The following is a 19,928-nucleotide window of genomic DNA, read 5'->3' as shown; positions in this document are numbered from 1 at the left end:
TGCTAATTTAAGCATCCAGACACCACAACAGTTTAACAGGCTGCCCATTTCTGGAAAGAGTCATTACTGTAATTCCCACTGGGAGGGTTTATTAAGCCAGAAAACATAGGTTATGCCTGTAGCTTTAATCTTATTAGAACAGAAGGCAGAATGCCCAGGACCTGTTTCTTTGCATCTTATTGGTTGATAACTCTGCAGGACACTGCTCATCTTATTTCAGTACTGTCATCCCTTGTATCCACATCCCTTATATCAGTCAGCATCTTTCACCACTACTTTTACTGGGCTGTCTAAATTCTGTCTCAAAATCTGAGCCAGTCCCTTCCCTCCAGTCTCCTACTTGCCACCTCTTTCACTTTACTACCTTTGCCAGCCACCTCAGTACACCCCTGCCGACGTGGAAAGGATTTGAAGACAGAGTTACAGCAATGACTGAGGAAATGGACAGCTTGTTAAACTGTTGATGCATCTGGATGCATACGTTAAGGCTGTTTCAGAATATATTCTCCCTTGTCTGTGCCATAGATAATAACTCATTTGGATAGAGAGACAATTTAGTCTGTGTTGCTGTTTGCTAGAATTCTTTATTTACCTAAAAATTTCACCCATTAATTAATCCCCACCTTCACTCTTATTTGATCAGTGCATATTAAAGCAGCATCAAAAACACCTGAAATTCCCCTCTGATTCCTCCTGCTGTGTTCAATGGGAATGGCATGAGAGCATCAGTTCTTTCTAAAACTATACATATAGGGGCATATTTATTATAGTGTGTAAGCCAACATCATCAGTGATGTTGCCCATAGCTACCAATCAGATCTTTGCTTTTGTTTCTCATTGGTGACCGTTCAAATCCAACTGGTTGCTATGGGCAATGTCACCAGTGAAATTGGCTTTTACACTATAATAAATATTCCCCAAGTATTTTCAGAGCACGATCATATGAAAGCTTTATGCTGGCACTTGATTGCTGTTAAACATTATCGAAGGAAAGTTTCAAGCACTTTGGTTCAAATTTTTAGTACCAAAAAAATACCCAATGGTGGCTAAAAAAACACCCCATCTGCCATAAGCCTAATTACATTGGTGAAAGTTATTACACCTCACTTTCCTTTATCTCTTTTAAAATGAATCTTCTGTACTTTACTCCTATTCCTTCTTGCATTTTGAATGGACTTACGCTGCACAATCGCTATTCTCTTTTCATTATCAGTTTCATTCATCTCCTCAGTGTGACATGTTACCTACCACAGCAAAAATGAACTGCCCAGTCATCCCATCCTAATTATGTTTTACTACTCAGATAAACCTTCCAAACAGGCAGTAACTCTAACTAATAATGTCTTTTTCAGCTTTTGTATTGTACAAGGGTGTCTGATGCCCTTCAGGAGTTGCACTGGTACTTTTATGGTTAGTGAACTATACTGTTGGTATAAAATCAGACTCTAGAAATATTGGCCAAATGTCCTGTTAGTGGCAGTTCCACATCTCTTTATGTGTGCTCCCCCTTTGTCTTGCTGGCCTTGCCCCACCTGAAGCGCACAATCTATTAGCCCACAGCTTTTCTGGCAGAAACATCATTTTAACATCATATGCCCTTTAATAAATATATTTAACTGGCTGCCAATGAAAAGAGTAATCTAATCTGATCAGGGAAGTGCACTTATTATGTTTTCTGTAAAGTGCTTCCTATTCCTTGCTTGTGTTATTATGTCTGTGTCTGATACGGCAGCTTATTTCCTATTGTATTCTTAATACAGTTATGAAAGACTTGAGAGGACAGGAAACATTTCATTATTGTAATATAATATATGTATATATAAATATATATATTTTGATTGCAGCAGTGCTCCATAGAATATTGTTATGATTTGGTATCCAGGCCACTATAGCAATATGTGACTGATTTATTACAGTTGCTATTGGAAAGAGGTGCCAGTGTTTTTTGTTGTAGTTGATATTCTTGTATTACAGTTTTTCTCTAAAAGGATTTTACTATCACTCAATATTATGGATCACATTCAAAACAGACATACCATTTTAATTTTTTAGATATCATTGCAGCTAACTGGGTATCCTACTTAACTTGTTTTTGAAACGGCATTAATTCTTAAATCTGTAAATACCATACCCATACTTTCCATGTAGGCAGTAAATACTCACAAGAAACTTTTATAACCAGGTTGTCTATTGCAGAACTGTAGTTAGTACTAAAATCTCCTATTTATGATTATGGTCACTTTTTAAAACCAAAGAACTCATTTATTATCGTAGGGTACAAAAGTTAAACACTTGCACTTTGCAACTTGTCCTTATGACATTCAAATTTTGTGCCCAAATGTGCAACAAGCTGAGGACAAAGAGTGTTGTTGCTTTCCTGGATGCAGTTCTGGAGGCACTTGGCATTTATATTGACTGGAGGACATTGGCATCCCCTGTCTCACCCCCGGCTTGTGTGACAACAACAACCTAGGAAGTGCTCTGTGCTTATGGCAGTGATTAAGTACAGGGATTCTTAGTTCTGTGCTCTGCACTTTGTGTGCCAGATTTTTGATTCAGTTCCAGGTATGAAGTGCAGCCTGCACATTGATCTGGGTGCAAGTGCTCTGTGCAATAGTCCTAAGAAGCGCAATTGTGTGCATGCTAGTGTTCTAGTATTTGGGGCAATAGTAAGTAAGCCCTTATAATACTACTATAATACTACACTCCTCCTAAAACCAAATGTCACAATGCTCATAAAGTGAACTCTTTGCTTAAAATATCCTACTCTGCCTTTAGATTCTACCTATTGAAATCAATGGAAGATGCTCAGCCAATGGCCACCGATTTCCACCTGATTACCCCCAGAAAACATCAGTATTTGCCAGAGGCAGAGAATTTCCCCTCTACAGGTGAGGAAGGGCATTTTGAATGGGAAGAATCTGCAGTCGGGTGGCAGGGTGTCAGTCCTCCATGAAAACAACATGGCAGTGTACAACATGGGTAGTGTACAATATTATGTATTTCATGCACGTGGGTGAAAAAATGAAGTCAGTCTTATTTTTATTATGCTCGCAAGAAACATGTATCTTCTCCATAGTAAGCTGTGTGGGAATGCATAGCATATCTTCTTACCAAAGAAATTATATTAAACACACAAAGCTTTGTTTGTTTATTTTCTATTTTATTAAAAATATAGATATTAAATGTTATGTTACACACCCAAGTTGTGCCAGCACTGAAAGCATATTTTGTTATGGAAATGTATACAATAAACTCTGATGCAAAATAAATGACAACAGTTCTTTCCCCTCCCAGGAAAAAACCTTTAGGTTTCAACAAATCAAGCATATCGTTTAAGATGTTTGTTAGTTAAAAGGCCAGAATAGTAAAATAAAGGTTATACTGTATTTACAAATACAAATGACATATGTTGCCTTTAACTGCAGTCAAATATACCTGGTACATGCTGAAAAACAGATATATCCTGGGAACTTTTTATTGCTTCCAGAGGGGCCAGAAACGGAATGCACTGGGTCCATGCTGGCCCCTTTAGCAGCAAAGGGGTTAAGATGCACAACCTGCAACTTTGAAGCTGTAAAAAAATAAATATGGTTTCAGGGCAGCTTTATGGTACATCACCTTTTGTGCTAAATGCAGAGAACTCTTTGGCAGGGAGACCTGTGCTATTTCCCAATGATGTCCATGAGTTTCCTGTTGCTGTGGGCTTGCTGGGCTATTTGCTCAGCTCTTGCCATTTCTAAGACTTCACGGAGCAAGTGAAAAGTCAGATCCAGGGAAATGGGAGGCTCTTCTGCACGCTTTGCTCTTTCTGTGGGCTCTTCCTGAGCACTGTAAGGGCTGTCTGCTCCATCCAAAGCTGCAGCTCTCAGCCCTGGCTGGCTGCTCCACTGCTGAGCCTGCAGTTGCTGCTGTACAGCCCTCACAAAGTTACCGCCAGATGCCTCGGGAAGCCGGCTGGCTGCAAACGAGCTTGGGGAATACTTATGGAGATTGCCTAGCCGGAGGAAATACTCTTCTCCCATGCGAAGTAGAAAGGGCTGGGAATTGGACAGAGCAGGCAGGGGAGCTCCAGGAGAAGATGCTGGGGATTTACTGAAAGCTCGGCACTCATGGCAGGGGAGGAGAGAGACCAGTAGGATTCCTGTAGACACCCACAGCTGGAACTTCATATTAAACTCCAAAGATTGAAGCTGAGATAAAGCTGATGCACAGGGGATCCCTAGAATGGATTGTGAATGGCAGTGAGAAGAGAATGTGAATAGAAAGATAAAGAAGAATTAGAAAGGAAGGGGAGAGAGAGGAGAGAGAATTATAGAGTGTTGAGGAGAAGCATGCTCACTCTCCGTGGTGCTGAAACTTTGCACACATAAGAGAGTTCCTCAGGCAGTGACTTTACAATCTAACGCCATCTCTGTATATGAAAGTACACTATTCTAAGTTATTGTAGAGGAGAAAAATCAAAGGTAATGCCTGCTCAGGTAACAATAATACTAGTGTTAGTCATGTATTTATACTATTGTTATAGAATGATCTACGTTCTACAAACACATAAAGAATATATTCAACAACTTGTGCAAACAGTGTGTTTATGTCTGCATATGTATATGTCACATACATTCATGGTATATATGAATGATTAGAGGCACATAGAAGTTGAACTTACTTGCAGAGAGAGTTGTGCTTGTCTCGCTGGGTGGGTGTTTGGCAGGTGCTGTATCCCACTGTAGCATGGAAGGTATGAGGTGTGTGGGGGCGTCTTCTTGTGCTCTTTTTTACCCCTTAAGGTGCTGCCATATTTCCTACAAACAGAAACCTTCTTTCAAGATCGTGCAGATCTTCTCCAATAAACTGAATCTTTCTTGACAACTGTTGCTGAAGCTCTTGTGCTGAATTAATAATGGCCCTTGAGAGCAATAGGTGGAGTTTTGCCATGCTATCTCCTTTCCAATGACATTCTCTGATTTTCATTGCCCCTTTAATGACGTGAGTGCAACCTAAATGCCATGTTCACAAATCTCCCATTGACAAAAAACTTGGAAGAGATTTCCCAAGTGGGTTGTATAAAGCTACATGACTCCTAAGTCAGACAGGCTAATGTTTTGGTCCAAGGATCTGTTGTAGTTGTATGCACCCCCAGTCACATCCATGCTAAAGTTGTATGGGTATTGAGGGGAACATAATTAACAGGGGAGGTTATGCCCTTTATGTTCCTATGTACATCACACATAAGCACAATTAATTGGCAGCACAAAATCATGGAAACGTAACGAGGTTACTTTTATATGCTTTTGGCTTTTTTAGGATGCCATGGGTTATTGCTCTGGTGCAAATCTGCCCATTGTTGACCCGACATAAAATTTAGAGCAAAAAGTGGTACTGGGGTAAATTTTCAACATAAATCTCCAAGGTTTTGAGATGCTTGGTGCAAATTTACCCCAGTGAAGTTACCCACAAGAACTAACATTTTAACTATGCTAGACAAATGAAAGCTAATCATGGTTGCTATATAAATCCTTTTTAGATGTATGTGATAACTCCAGCATACTTACACATACAATATTTACAGTATATAACAGATTTACCATTCTGTCACTGCTAGAATGTTATCACTGCTACTTCCAATGATTTATTTATAGTGCAGTTTAGGGGTTAAAATGAATAGCTGGCGACACTATACCAGATACTGTACAGCTATAATGGATTGAGAAAAGGGTCATATTAAAGGGATAGTCTCCTCACCACCCCTTTTGTTAATCCATTTAATTTTTAACATTTCAATAGGCGTGCTCCATTGTCTTTTTAATTAAAGGATAACTATAACTGTAACTTATAAAGTTGGCTAGAAATGTTGTAAATTGTGATATGGGTTTCTGTACCAGCCCGAGGCAACTACAGCCCTTTAGCAGAGAAGATCTGTGCCTCCAAAGATGCCCCAGTAGCCCCCCCATCTTATTTTCTGTGCTGCTATTCAGTTATCTGAGCTTTGGGACTGACTCACGATATACTGCATATATAGAATGTAAATGTCACATTATAAGTCTGATTAGTAACTGAATCAGATTTACATTATATGGCAGCTCTAAAACCAGCGCTATTAGCATCAGAAATTAATAATTAGCCCTACAGAAGCAGAGAAACCTTATTTTCTGCTTGATAATTTGTGATGACCCCTAAACTCAGCTTCTCAGCAGCCCAGAGCCCACCGAGCATGTGCGCTGTCCTGGACAGTTCTAACAGAATCCAAGATGGGGAGCTCCTTTAACACTACTACTGTAGAGATGGTGAAACTTTAAGCTAGTGCTGTCAGTTTAGTCTATAAAATATGGCACTTATTCATCTTTTTAGTTTAGTTCTCCTTTAAAAGTTCAAATATGTATTTTAAGAGCAAGAAAGGCTGTTGCACTTTTCAGAATCAAGTGAATGTAAGTAGGGATCCCACCCCATACATCATCTTTGTTTTAACCTACACTACTTTACAGTAAATTGTGTTCAAGTATATGTAACAACACTCTATAAACACTCTTGTGCTGGGGGCTAGAAATTATGTTGAGAGAAAGAAAATACACTGCTTTGGGTTTTCCGAAAGAGAATGCACCGTGAAGGGTTTAGAGAGATGTTGGATTGCTGCACTTCTGGAGAAGTTATGGTCCAGTTGACGGGGGTAAAGGTGGAGAAATATTTTCATTGCAACAATAAAGGGTTATGAGATAATTCAGTGCTGGGTGTGAGGGAAGTGGATTTACTTTTGGGAGGGAAGTACCCTGCTGGATGGTTTGAGATCACTTGCTAGGGAGGATGGGGGGGGGGCATCGTGCACTCCTTGAGGCAAGGAATGTTGTTCTAATAGGAAAAAGCTTACTGCTAGGTTTGGGGGCATAATAAGGATGGCATTCATATGCACTGCTGGCTGACAATAGAGAAAATAACCTTCTCGGCTGGGTGGAGAGGGTGTGTAGTTATAGGGGTATATGCTGCTGGGGGCTAAAGAGGGTGCAGTACTCCTGATGAGTACACTGCTGGGGCAGGGGGTAAGAAAATATGCTTCTGAGTTTATAGAAAGGATACACATCAGAGGGGAAAAGAGGATTCACTGCTTGGGGGGAAGGAAAGAGGGAATAATGCTGGGGGTAGTGGATCCCTTACTATGGAGAGGAAAATGTACTGCTGTAGGGAAAATGTGATGCACAGCTAGGAGTAGGAGAGGGTGAATGCTTAGGGCACAAATACGCACTGCTAGGAGACAGTGAATGGCCAGTGAATGACCTGTCTGACTGTGGGAATGAGGCATTTCTTACAGAGAGGATGCTTTAATATATGTACATTTTATTTCATGTTTAATGTCTTGCCTTCCTCCACAAAACTGTATAAATAAATGGAAACGTTGGCCTATTATAAAGAGGTTGTTTATCCTTGCCAGAATAAGGGGTGGTAGGAAGTGGAAGGAGTGCATTTTGATGCATGTACCTTAATGAAAGTGGCTTTACACACAAGTAACTGGGAGAAATTGCTGGGAGTGCACTTGCTGACGAAGATGAGCCCTCATGTATCCTATCAAGATTTAAAGGGAATATATACCCCCCATTTTCGCATGAGCTCATTCATATTGGCTAATGTAGAAAAGGTGGATAAACACTATCAGAACTTTCCGATATACAGAGAAATGTATTTTATTTTTACACAGACACACCGGATTCCACAGTTTTTAAGGATACCATGATTGTTTGTCTGTGTGTTTGCCAGTTCCCCACACTTCACTGTACTTACAATTCTCCCTTCCTTGTTCCATTTTAAAGTGACAGTTACTGAGGCTAGAAGTCCCTCTGCTTTCAGCACACTGCCCACTGTGGTAAGTAAAGAGACTTCAAGCCCCCTGATTCCATTACTTTACAGCTAATTAAACAGAGGGAGGAGGTTGTATTACACTGCCAGCATAGGGGATCTTGGGAAATAGCTTGTTGCCATTATCATGGTATCCTTCAGTTTTTTAAATCAGAAATGTTTGTGTACAAAAAAGCATTTATATTTATATATAAAATTCCAGATGTTTATTCTCATTTTTTACATAAGCCCAACTGATTGAGCTCATGTCAAAATAGGGGGTATATTTTCTCTTTACGTGCATGAAGTGGCAACTTTAAGGGTATATGCCATTGGGCAAACTGGCACAAGTGTTGATTGATCTCTATGGGCTGAACATCAACACTGAAAATCTGTAACATCTTCTATTTTTCTACATGCTCAGATTTTCTGTTTCAGGGTTTCTGTTAGCTCCCATGGGTGCAGACCCATACAGCAGACAGATGAGTTAACACTTGAGTTACCATGCAGTGCAATACATGAAAAACCACTGTATATCAGCCAGAAGATTAAACACCGATTGGCTCTTACCCTAATTATACCACTGCTGTACTATGATAGTTATTTCACCATAATATAAAGGTTAATATAAAGGTTTAAATGATTACATTCCCAGATTAAAAACAAAGGCAGTACTATGGTACAAGCCAACATATGACTGAGCCACATCTGCACTGTAGGAAGAGGTGAAGGATGTAACATGCCCTAGTTATGGGCTCCAATTTTTAAAACTGAATCTGACCTGGACCTGCAACCTGTGACCCAGACCCGCAACTTGCATTTCTACCCACTTGGACCCACTACCGCAACTGCCTCTGTAAACTAATCCGTGACCCGCTGACCACCATAAAACAGCAAGTGCTGTTGCTGCAAACCTGTAAGTGACCTAATCAGGAGTGGGGTAGAAAAAAACATTTAAAAAATATTTAAAGCTGTAAAGTATAGATAATATAATCTAAAACAACGCTTCTCAATCTGTGGGTTGGGAGCCCTTTGGGGGTCGAACGACCCTTTCACAGGGGTCTCCTAAGACCATTGGAAAACACATATTTAGGAATATTTTATGAGGAACTGTATTAAAGGGTTGTGGCATTAGGAAGGTTGAGGACCACTGATCTAAAATAACAAATATAGAGAAGACCTGCAACCCGATCTGCGACCTTCATCTATACCTGTATCCAGAAAGCCAACCTGCAACCAACAGGTACCCACTTTTCTTGCAGGTAACCCAACCTGCTGCAGGACCAAGAAGTATGTGTGATGAGTGAAATGTTTTGTCAGGCCATTGGTGATTTTTTTTCACGAAACTGCTGCAAAAATTCAGCGAGTGAGGAAAAAGTTGCATGTCAAAAAAGTAATTCACACAAATTTTTCGACAGATTCTGACATCACTACCATTGTGTTATATCAGTTGTCTCCAAAGAGTTTACACAATGAGAGGTTTGCATATTAAACAGGATACCTTCTGGTTTATAACAAGTACTGCCTCCATAGTAATAAGTACACAGTGATCAAGCCAGTGTAAAACAGAAGCCCAAAGCGTCAGTACCACTAAGGAATATCATTGTATGGTTGTTAAGACAAAAGACATAAAGACAAATTTTTATGTTTTAAAGTTTTTATGTATTAAATGTGGATTGAACTGACTCACATGTTCTCCCAAGCAATGAGACCCATGGATGTTCAATAGGTAATTGCAGTGTTTGTTTTCCTAAATGAGACTTAATCTACAGAATGAATGATTATTAACAGCTTACCTCACATATAATGGAAGGGGTGCAATTTAAAAAAAAGCAAGAGCAAATCTCTCTTCAATGTCTGCTTAATGAATGATTTATTGCAGCGTTCCCATAAGGCTAAAACATTTGCACCACAAGGGCTTTTGCACTCTGTCGACTACAAGTAACAGTGATTAATATGAAGGGAGTCAATTCTCAGTGACAGCAATAGTAAGTGTTGTGAGTAGCTCAGAACCCCCAGTCATTGTTTGAAAAGGCATACACAGCTAATTATGTTGCTTCCAAACATCTATTAATGATTTTCATAATGTGTTTAATCACTACAAGGGCACCCAAACTGCCTTACGTTTCATAGTGCTAAAGGCATTTTACACAGTGGCCAGTAATGGTCTATGGTTCCAAAGTAGTACATTCATTTAAATTAAATGCTAGGGTTTGTGCGTGATTCTTCAACAGAACCTGGAAGGGTGAAAAGAATTCCTTAAGCAAAATGTAGAACACAAACATAGTGTATAATATGTCATCCCTCCTAATTATCTATTCTTTAATATTAAACTAACAAGTATAAAACATTCTTGATTATATGAAATGTGCACGTTCGTATGTGAGAATCTGCTGGTGAGCGTTGCTGGGGGGCATCACAGAATATTATTCCTGCAAGCACTACCAGACTCATTAATACCCCACCGACTATACCTCCATGGGGTTAAATTGCTGCCTGTTTGACCTTTGGTAGTAAAAGGTCACTTGGCGTTGCACGGCCCACATGGGAAACCTCATTCATGATTTTTTGTCAATGGGAGACTTGTGAACATCACTTCCAGTTTAGGTGTCATTTACGTCACTAAAGAGGCAATAAATATCTGAGAACATAATTGGACGTAAGAGTCATTGTTGTAATAGCAAACTCTGCCCATTGCTCTGAAGGGCCATTATTTATTCATTCAGCAGAGGAGTTACACGCAACAGTTGTCAAGAAAGCGTCAGCTTATTAGGCAAGATCTGCGTGATCCCCGAAGAAAGTCTAAGCTATAAAGCCTGGGTTCAGGACATCTGTTTGTAGAGAATTATTTCAACCAGAAAAGATCACAATATGCCAGCACCTTAAGGAAGAAAGTCTAAAAACATCACAAGGAGGCACGAACATCACTTACCTTTCATGCTACAGTGGGATATAACCCCAGCACCAGCCAAGCACCTTCTGAGGGAGACGAGACTGACTCTGCCTCTGTCGGCAAGTAAGCTGAACTTTTATGCTGTGTGTGTGCAATTTTCTATTTTGTATGTGTCTATATACATATAAAATAATAATATACAAGGAGTGATACATACTTTAGCAAATATTTTGTGAGTCCTTATGAAAATGACTGATGTTCAGAACTTGTTTTATATATTCCTTAGAAGCTGGGACCATATATTAATTCTGTTGTGAGAATAGTGACATAGTTTATCCTATGCTGTTGTTCCCTATGTACACTTTCTGGTTATTATAGTAAGTTGACATTCTTTTAGTTAAAATACAATGTAAAACTCACCATGGGTAACTAACTCTGTCCTCTGTTTCTTCTCTCTGTTCCTACCCCAATTTCCCTTTTTCATCCCTTTTCCTTTTCTTACTCAGTTCTCCTCATTGCCCTTTTCCTTGTACCGTTTCCATCCTTTCTAGGAATCCCCTGTGCATCAGCTTTATCTCAGCTTCAATCTTTGGAGTTTAATATGAAGTTCCAGCTGTGGGTGTCTACAGGAATCCTACTGGTCTCTCTCCTCCCCTGCCATGAGTGCCGAGCTTTCAGTAAATCCCCAGCATCTTCTCCTGGAGCTCCCCTGCCTGCTCTGTCCAATTCCCAGCCCTTTCTACTTCGCATGGGAGAAGAGTATTTCCTCCGGCTAGGCAATCTCCATAAGTATTCCCCAAGCTCGTTTGCAGCCAGCCGGCTTCCCGAGGCATCTGGCGGTAACTTTGTGAGGGCTGTACAGCAGCAACTGCAGGCTCAGCAGTGGAGCAGCCAGCCAGGGCTGAGAGCTGCAGCTTTGGATGGAGCAGACAGCCCTTACAGTGCTCAGGAAGAGCCCACAGAAAGAGCAAAGCGTGCAGAAGAGCCTCCCATTTCCCTGGATCTGACTTTTCACTTGCTCCGTGAAGTCTTAGAAATGGCAAGAGCTGAGCAAATAGCCCAGCAAGCCCACAGCAACAGGAAACTCATGGACATCATTGGGAAATAGCACAGGTCTCCCTGCCAAAGAGTTCTCTGCATTTAGCACAAAAGGTGATGTACCATAAAGCTGCCCTGAAACCATCTGTTTATTTTTTTACAGCTTCAAAATTGCAGTTTGTGCATCTTAACCCCTTTGCTGCCAAAGGGGCCAGCATGGACCCAGCGCATGGTGTTTCTGGCCCCTCTGGAAGCAATAAAGGGCTCCCAAGCTATATCTGTTTTTTAGCATGTACCGGGTATATTTCACTGCAGTGAAAGGCAACATGTGTCATTTGTAAATATATCGTTTTTTTATTTTACAGTCAAGGGTCATTCTTGTGATATATTTCCTGAGAACACCCATCTGGGGAGGGTTGCATTTTAAAGTCTTAAGGGAGAAGCTAAATCTCTTGAAACCTAAGGGGTTTTCCTCTGGGAGGGGAAAAAATTGTTGTAATTTATTTTGCATCAAAGTTGATTGTATACGTTTCCATAATAAAACATCTATTCAGCATTGGCACAACTTGGGTGTGTAACATAACATTTAATATCTATATTTTTTAATAAAATCTACAAAGCTACAAGTGTTTATTATAGTTTTTTTGGTAAGAAGGTGTGCTATGCATTTCCACACAACTTTGTACAGAAAGAGATGGTCCTGAAACAGAAGTGAACCAAAGCTGATATTTGTCTTGCACCCACATATATGAAATACATAATAACAAAATATTTCCCAGCATGTTAATGTCAAAGCCCCACCAACAAGCTCAGAAGAGATGAGCGACACAAGTTTCAGTGAACAATCTTGATATGTAGATATTTGATCACTGAAACTGGGGTAGGTTTGCTGCCCTTGATTATTATATCACGATGGTGGAAAAGACACACAGAGAGGTAAACAATAGTCAAGTGATGATAATATTAACTCACTAAAAAAAGACATTTTTGGCAGATTTTCCACAGTACTGGGTTATAGTCCCACAGTATCTCTGTATGAGGTATGGAGAATATGAAGAGTTTTGTACTAGTCATATCTGGATGCTAGAATTGTTTATGGTGTCACCACTAATGACTTAGGTAGAAGGTATGGTATGGACCAGTGCAGATTTCCAGATGCAGAAGAAGTGATATAATGTTAAGAAATGACATAAAACGGATTAACAACCACAACAGGGATGAAGAACATTCCAGTGGGATCCACCAGTGCAACATTGCTCGTGTTGCTTAGAGAGTCTCTGTAGAGCCCAAGAGTTACTTAGGTACAGTATTGAGCCAAGAGAAGGAGAAGACATGCTTTGGGTCGCCTGGGCTGTCAGGTTGGTTTGCCACTGTCTGTTCCTGTGCTTCTCCTTGGAGAGATGCTGCAGTCTCATTCTGAAGGGGAAAGATAAATACATGAATTAGACAGTGTGGGAACATTCCCAACCATTTGCTTAGTGCATTTATACTTAAATGAACCTGTGATGCTTGAACACTCTCCATTGTCTAACTTGAACCCCTTAACAACTGTAAAATGGTGCTGTTCCCAACTATTAAATGGTGAGAAGAATCCCCTTTTTTGATTATTCAGTGAAGCAAGAGATTGGGACTTGACATGTGGTCCGTTATCACTTATTACTCTTTACTTTATTATTCATGGGGTGCATCAATCTCTCCTCTTTCTGTTTTCTCTGCTGACATGGACATGTTGCACACTGGGGGAATATTATGGGAGGAATAGTTGAGCAAGAACAATAAATCAGCCTTTCTCTCTCTATATATATATACCCTGAATAGGTTGGGTACCTTTGAAAACTAATATATTCTGACAGTAATTCACTATATACTATTAACTGTATGAAACAAGCAATAAGAACTGAACTCTGTCAGTGACAGAAAGATCACACAAAAACATGGAATGAGAAATTGTTTACACATGGGCTTGGGTTACAATGAAGGTATTAGAGCACAGCACTGCACTTATCAGTTTAAATTGCCCTTTTTATTTTTAGCATGTTCATAGCACAAGTCTTTGTGATAAACAGTCATACACAGCAAAAGCTTCTTAGTGTCAGTATTATGGAATTGGAATGCCATTATGTGCCCTCCAGCTACTGGAAATATTTGTCCCATCTGAATGAAGATAATGGGGGTAGTAGTTCTACAACAGCTGTAAGGCCCTCCTCTCCATGAAGCACAGCCCCATAATGTGACCAATGTGCTCTCACTTATGATTGGTTTTAAATAGTTTGACCCAGTGAACTCAGAGGTGACTTTTTAAATCCTCCTCTTTTCTTTTATTTCTTATAATAAACAAATTGTCATGTGACACAAGTAAAATCATTTGGCACTGTTTATTACTGATCACATCTATAAGCATTATAAGCATATATTTTCCAGGTTATTTGTGGCTATACATATATAGTTATATTCTCATAAGTCAAGCAGTCATCCTAAATGTCCTCATGTTTCTGTCCAGTGTCACATTTTCCCTCCCACCTTAATTTCTAACAAATACTTCCTTCTCCCTCCCTGTTTCATATCTCCAGGATGCCTACTTATCCACACCAACCGCTGCTAGGTGCCATTTCTCAGTTCCCACCCCTTTATATTGTGTTCATTTGTGTCTCAGTTGACACAGTTGCATCAATGTACCATTTTCTGCCCACCCCCACTTCTACTTTGCCTTATTCTCTCTCTACCTGCACCCCTACTCTATATCTACCTGTATAGTTTGTAGCAATGTGGCCCCCTTAAGCTGGTTTTGACCACACCCAAAGGTAAAATCAAAGTAGTCCCCATTTGTAACCGATGGAAGTCACAGATATTCTCATTATCAAACTAAGCATCCCTTATACCAAGCATATAGATAAATGGCCAGATGGGATATTTGGCACTACTGTGCTTGTCCAGTTAATGTACAGAATGAGTGGATCTCTGTGGTAGTGAGATGACCCAGTTTGGACCCTCTTCAGTGCAGTGAGGGCGCACATGGGAACAGGCTGGGTTTAAAGGAATTGCTTGACTACATAGTAGTGGTATTTGTAGCGGTTTTAAATCACTTTTTTTATAACCCAATAATTAAAAGATGTAATAAATAAATACTTAAATATATAATCGGCATTCTGTTGCCCTTATTTAAACAGGTACTGTCTAAACAAGATTACCAAAAGAAATAGGCAGGATGGATAGATAATGGATAGCACATAGGATATTGCATATTTTGAACTAAAGGAGGTCCTGTTAGGCAGCCTATGTTAATTAATACAGGTATGTTCAACTAAAAATTATTCATTTATAAAGGGTGAAACAGGCACCATTTTGATATATTCAACTGTCTCCAGCTGCTGGGGGCTCTGTTACTCAGCAGCAACTGAAAGGACAGCAGGTTGGGTATTACTGATAGAATGTATTATTGTTGTCATGTTCCCCTGGTGGCTCCATCTCAACTCTGTTACACCCACTACTAGAACATTGCTACCTATTCCTAATGACAAAAGCAGATAGTAACAAAAAAAATCAGCAATACACCCCATTTTTGAGTTTAGGGTTACTAACCTGAGCAGGGCCAAGTTAAAACAAATATGTTTGTGAAGAAGTCACATCTTTATGACCTGTTTTATGTCTTTACTCAGTCAGTAAAGATGCACCATGTATACTGACATAGGCAGTAGCACATCCGTTATATTTCTTGCATTGACTGTGATCAAACACACATGTTTGTAGTACAACAGGCAGCAGCTTCTGGTTCCCTTATTGCCCTCAAAAGTGCAGCACAGAATCCCCTGTGTCACAAGACATGCAGAATCTAACATTTGTTCCAAATATATATGATATGGGTACCAACACAAATACCAATGAAAATATGAGTCATGTACTTTTGGGGACACTGTGACTATACTGAGCCAAACAAAAAAAAATTCTCTGTAGATCTTTGAAACCCATACAGTCTTTACAAAGGTGTCTGTAATATCATGTCAGCTTCAAAATCAAAGAGGTGCCAATCACCATCACTCAACCTTCGTACCCACAACCACAACTCTGTAGGCTTCACTATGTGTGGGGCACAGTATCCCCTGTATGGACCACCTAAAAATACAGTATAAGTATAATATCTCCCTTTTCAGTCAATACTCAGAGACATCTAATGATGTCCAGAGTAATAAAAGGGGCATATTTCTTATAGTGTGTAAGCCAACATCACCGGTGTGTTGCCTATGGGGGTTATTCTTCCCCTTTACAGGGGGTTATTCTTCCCCTTTACAGAGCACTGGTAAGGCCCCATCTAGAATATGCTGTTCAGTTTTGGTCTCCAGTGCTCAAACGGGACATTATTGAGCTAGAGAGGGTCCAGAGAAGGGCAACTAAGCTGGTAAAGGGTATGGAAAGTCTCGGTTATGAAGAAAGACTGGCCAAGTTGGGTCTGTTTACACTGGAGAAGAGGCGCTTAAGAGGTGACATGATAACTATGTATAAATATATAAGGGGATCATATAATAACCTCTCTAATGTTTTATTTACCAGTAGGTCCTTCCAACGGACACGAGGGCACCCACTCCGTTTAGAAGAAGGGAGGTTCCATTTAAATATTCGGAAAGGATTTTTTACAGTGAGAGCTGTGAAGTTGTGGAATTCCCTCCCCGAATCAGTCGTACTGGCTGATACATTATATAGCTTTAAGAAGGGGCTGGATGGATTCTTAGCAAGTGAGGGAATACACGGTTATGGGAGATAGCTCTTAGTACAAGTTGATACAGGGACTGGTCCGATTGCCATCTTGGAGTCAGGAAGGAATTTTTTCCCCTCTGAGGCAAATTAGAGAGGCTTCAGATGGGGTTTTTTGCCTTCCTCTGGATCAACTTGTAGTTAGGCAGGTTAGGTATAGGCATTATGGTTGAACTTGATGGACGTATGTCTTTTTTCAACCCAACTTACTATGTTACTATGTTACTATGTATAAGCAGATTTGTCAGAATTGTCACCTACAAGTTAGAAAACAAAACCAAATATCTCATTACCAGTGATGTTGAATTACACATTATAAAAAATATGCCCCTTAGGGGTATATTTCTCATGCTGTGTAAAAAGTGGAGTAAAACATTATCAGTGATGTTGCTCATAGCAGCCAATAAGATGATTTGCTTTGGTTTTCTAACTGTTAAAATCTAATTGCTGATTGGCTGCTATGATAAATATTGATAAATATGCCCTTATGTGTAAGAATCATTTAGATAAAGACAAATGTTTAGTCCTCCTTAAATTTGGGGCCTATGTGACTATAATAAAAAGTTTAAATAATGGCTCCGAATTGAAATAATGAGTACAGGTATAGGATCTATTATCCGGGATTTACTACATAAGGGATCTTTCTCTAATTTATATCGCCAACACCTAAAAATCATTAAAACTTTAGATAATTCCAATAGGATTGTTTTGCCTCTAATATGGATTCTTGTAGCTTAGTTGCCATGAAGTTTTATTATTACAGAGAAAAAGGAAATTGTTTTCAAAAATTAGCATTATTTGCTTAAAGGATATGTCAACAACCCAGAAAACTGTTTTTTTTCCTAATAAAAGAAAGGACATTTCCCTTGGACCCCTAGAAAGAGAGGTGCCCTGAGGGGAAGAATACAGATAAAAATACTATACACATATTATAAAATATATTTCTGTATATACATTAAGAAAGTCAACCTTGCAGTCAGGAGGGGGTGTAGAGAATTGCTGTCCAATCACAGCTGGAGGGTTGCAGGTTGGATTTATACATTTTCCACCCACTTACATGAGGGTTTCAACCTTCTGTCATTGCCAGGGACCCTCTATTCTCTAATTCTGGCCCTGAGTATGAAGTATCATAAGGTTTAAAGCATTGGTAAGTGCAGGAACGGCTGTATCATTAGTTATCGTCTTTCCAGGCTTCCTTTTGTGTTCAGAATATAGAAATCCCCACAAAACCACCATGTGATGTCTGTGTGTTATCTATCAAGGGAAATAAATCGGAGATAATTTAAACTCCATACAATTTCAAAGCAGAATGTAACTGTCTAATGTTCTAGAGCAGCTATTTACTTTATCTAACTATTTATATGGGTTAAAAATGTTATTTCTACCCAGGATATAAAATGATAAAGTTTCAGATAAAAAATGCAGTGTGAGCTAAAAAAAAAATAAAATATATATATATGGGTTGTTAATATCCATTGCAATGCAATTTTGTTGTAGATTTTGAGATATTTCCAATTGCAGATACCTTTCATATATATATAGTGGAGCGGTAAAACTAGCTCATTATCTGTCACATTGTGCTGTTTTGTACATTAGCGTGGCACTCAGAAAGCATTAAAGGAACATTTATTTTTCACTGCCTCTTGAAAAAAAAGAGACTGCACTTCTGCTTTTAAGCCATAAACAAAACAGATTTCTAAATGAAGGAACAGATAGGGGTTACTGTGCAAGAAATACAATCTAACACACACTGTAAGCCATTAGTTATTCTCTAATCCGTTGCTTCGTTCCCATAAATCCCATACTGAGCTTAGAACTATTTACAAAGAAATCAATTGACCTTAAAAAAGAGCGGAATGTCTCTGAAAATGCAGAGGGTGTTGAGAAAGGTCTGACATATTCTGGCATCTTTTTATTCTATAGAACAATAGAGAAAAAAGTGTTACCCAGAAAATTTGTCATAATCCAACATACTAATACATAGAAGTAGGGATAGGTGCACCTGCTGTTGGTTCTGGTATAGTAACCTATAAAAGTGAAATAATCATGATTACATGCTATAGATTACTAGATATAAACAAAATCTTCTCCATTTATTACATAACCTTTGCATTTTGGGAAAAGTAGAGGGTTATATACAAGCAGACTTTTCTTCAAATCTGCAAACTGAATACCTTAGAAATCTATGGCCATAATAATAGGGCCCTTGGGGCCCATACATTTAGCAGATGTGCCTTGGGCAATGGTTGCTGCAGGCTGCATTTTGCATCTAACACTGGATTAAGAATCTGGCGCAAGATGCAGAGCACAACCGCGTCCAGCAGTGTTATATTCATGAGGGGTGGGCTGCGTTGGTTTGTTCATTAAGGGAGTTAATGCTCCAGCCTCTCATGCATGGTTTCTGCATCTGAATACCCTGGCTTGCTACCAACAAAAAATAAAAAGCTCTGCAGGTTTTAGGCACCAGGCCTTTTATTGATTTTTGAAAAATCTGCTCGGGGAAAAATAAATAAGGATCGGTAGCAGGCCAAGGTATTCAGATGCAGAAATCACACATAAGTTTAGGAACTCACATGTGATTTTAGGAGCCCAATGCTCAAGCCTGGACGCTTGAGCATTAATAAATTTGCCCTTTAGACATGCAAGCTAGGGCACATTGCACCCGGGACCTGTACTTACTCCCTGTCTGTGGCATTCGTAATTGATGGGTTGTGTTCATGGCATTACATCTTGAGCTGGATTCTCACAAACCAGGACTTACACTTCTTCATTCAGTATATTAGGGTAAAGGGGTTATCATGTGTTTGCTGTGATTTCTGTTTGAGTTGCATATATAAGGGCTCATTCCCTGCAGTCAGTTGCGTGCAAAACTATGGTACCTGTGTCAAAATTCCATAAAGTTGCTCTCAGCACTGCTTAATCCTTCCTAAGCACCCTGTATAAATGGCCACAGTGTATATGCACCAAAAGTACATAGTGCACATGCCACTCATATGTCAAACTCCAGAAATGATGCCAGACAGACTATGACAATATTCAGCGCAACTGTGTCTGATTTGTGATAAAGCACATATACAGGGGTGTTGGCAAAACAGACGCAGGTGCAGTAGGCACAGCACAAATAGATCAAAGGCACCACAATGTTAACCACAATGATGCAAGAATTTGGAGAAAAAAACACTGCATTGTGGGAAAAAACATGGCAATTGCACTTAATATTGCACTTAGATCATTGCACTTGCGGATGTATGTCTACATAAATACATATCCTGGTTTCATTATGCTTACAAGCCAATAATAACACAGTGTAGAGATTTTACTTCTACAGTAATTTCATAGGCTAACTCTTGTTTTTCATGACTGCTATACCAATATCCAAAAACAGCATTGGACATAGGGATCCTAAATTAACCCTTTTCAGCTGGATCAA

General features: G+C 39.5%; 3 protein-coding genes across 6 annotated transcripts in view; 1 reads left to right on the top strand and 2 right to left on the bottom strand.

The window, feature by feature from the left end:
- Nucleotides 1-3,193: 3,193 nt before the first annotated feature.
- Nucleotides 3,194-4,861, bottom strand: crh (corticotropin releasing hormone). The gene has a single exon (XM_031904646.1). It carries the CDS (start codon nt 4,170-4,172, stop codon nt 3,666-3,668), a length of 507 nt encoding a protein of 168 aa, XP_031760506.1. The 5' UTR covers nt 4,173-4,861; the 3' UTR covers nt 3,194-3,665.
- Nucleotides 4,862-10,499: 5,638 nt separating this feature from the next.
- Nucleotides 10,500-12,933, top strand: LOC100485454 (corticoliberin). Of its 2 annotated transcripts, none has more exons than XM_004915180.4 (2): nt 10,500-10,837; nt 11,266-12,933. In XM_004915180.4, exons 1-2 carry the CDS (start codon nt 10,759-10,761, stop codon nt 11,820-11,822), a joined length of 636 nt encoding a protein of 211 aa, XP_004915237.1. In that variant the 5' UTR covers nt 10,500-10,758; the 3' UTR covers nt 11,823-12,933. The 2 variants fall into 2 exon arrangements, with proteins under 2 accessions (XP_004915237.1, XP_004915236.1); XM_004915179.4 differs by having other exon boundaries at nt 11,221-12,933.
- Nucleotides 12,084-19,928, bottom strand: part of trim55 (tripartite motif containing 55) — a 63,357-nt gene continuing 55,512 nt past the window's right edge. For 2 of the 3 annotated variants that reach the window (XM_004915175.4, XM_004915178.4), the window contains one exon: nt 12,084-13,168. In XM_004915175.4, coding sequence (XP_004915232.2) covers nt 13,046-13,168 — 123 coding nt within the window. In that variant the 3' untranslated portion in view covers nt 12,084-13,045. The remainder of the gene's footprint in view (nt 13,169-19,928) is intronic. The other variant, XM_004915176.4, reaches the window with a different exon arrangement.

This window comes from Xenopus tropicalis, chromosome 6, assembly GCF_000004195.4.
Source record: "Xenopus tropicalis strain Nigerian chromosome 6, UCB_Xtro_10.0, whole genome shotgun sequence".
NCBI lineage: Eukaryota > Metazoa > Chordata > Amphibia > Anura > Pipidae > Xenopus > Xenopus tropicalis.
This window is presented reverse-complemented; position numbering and strand designations above follow the sequence as displayed.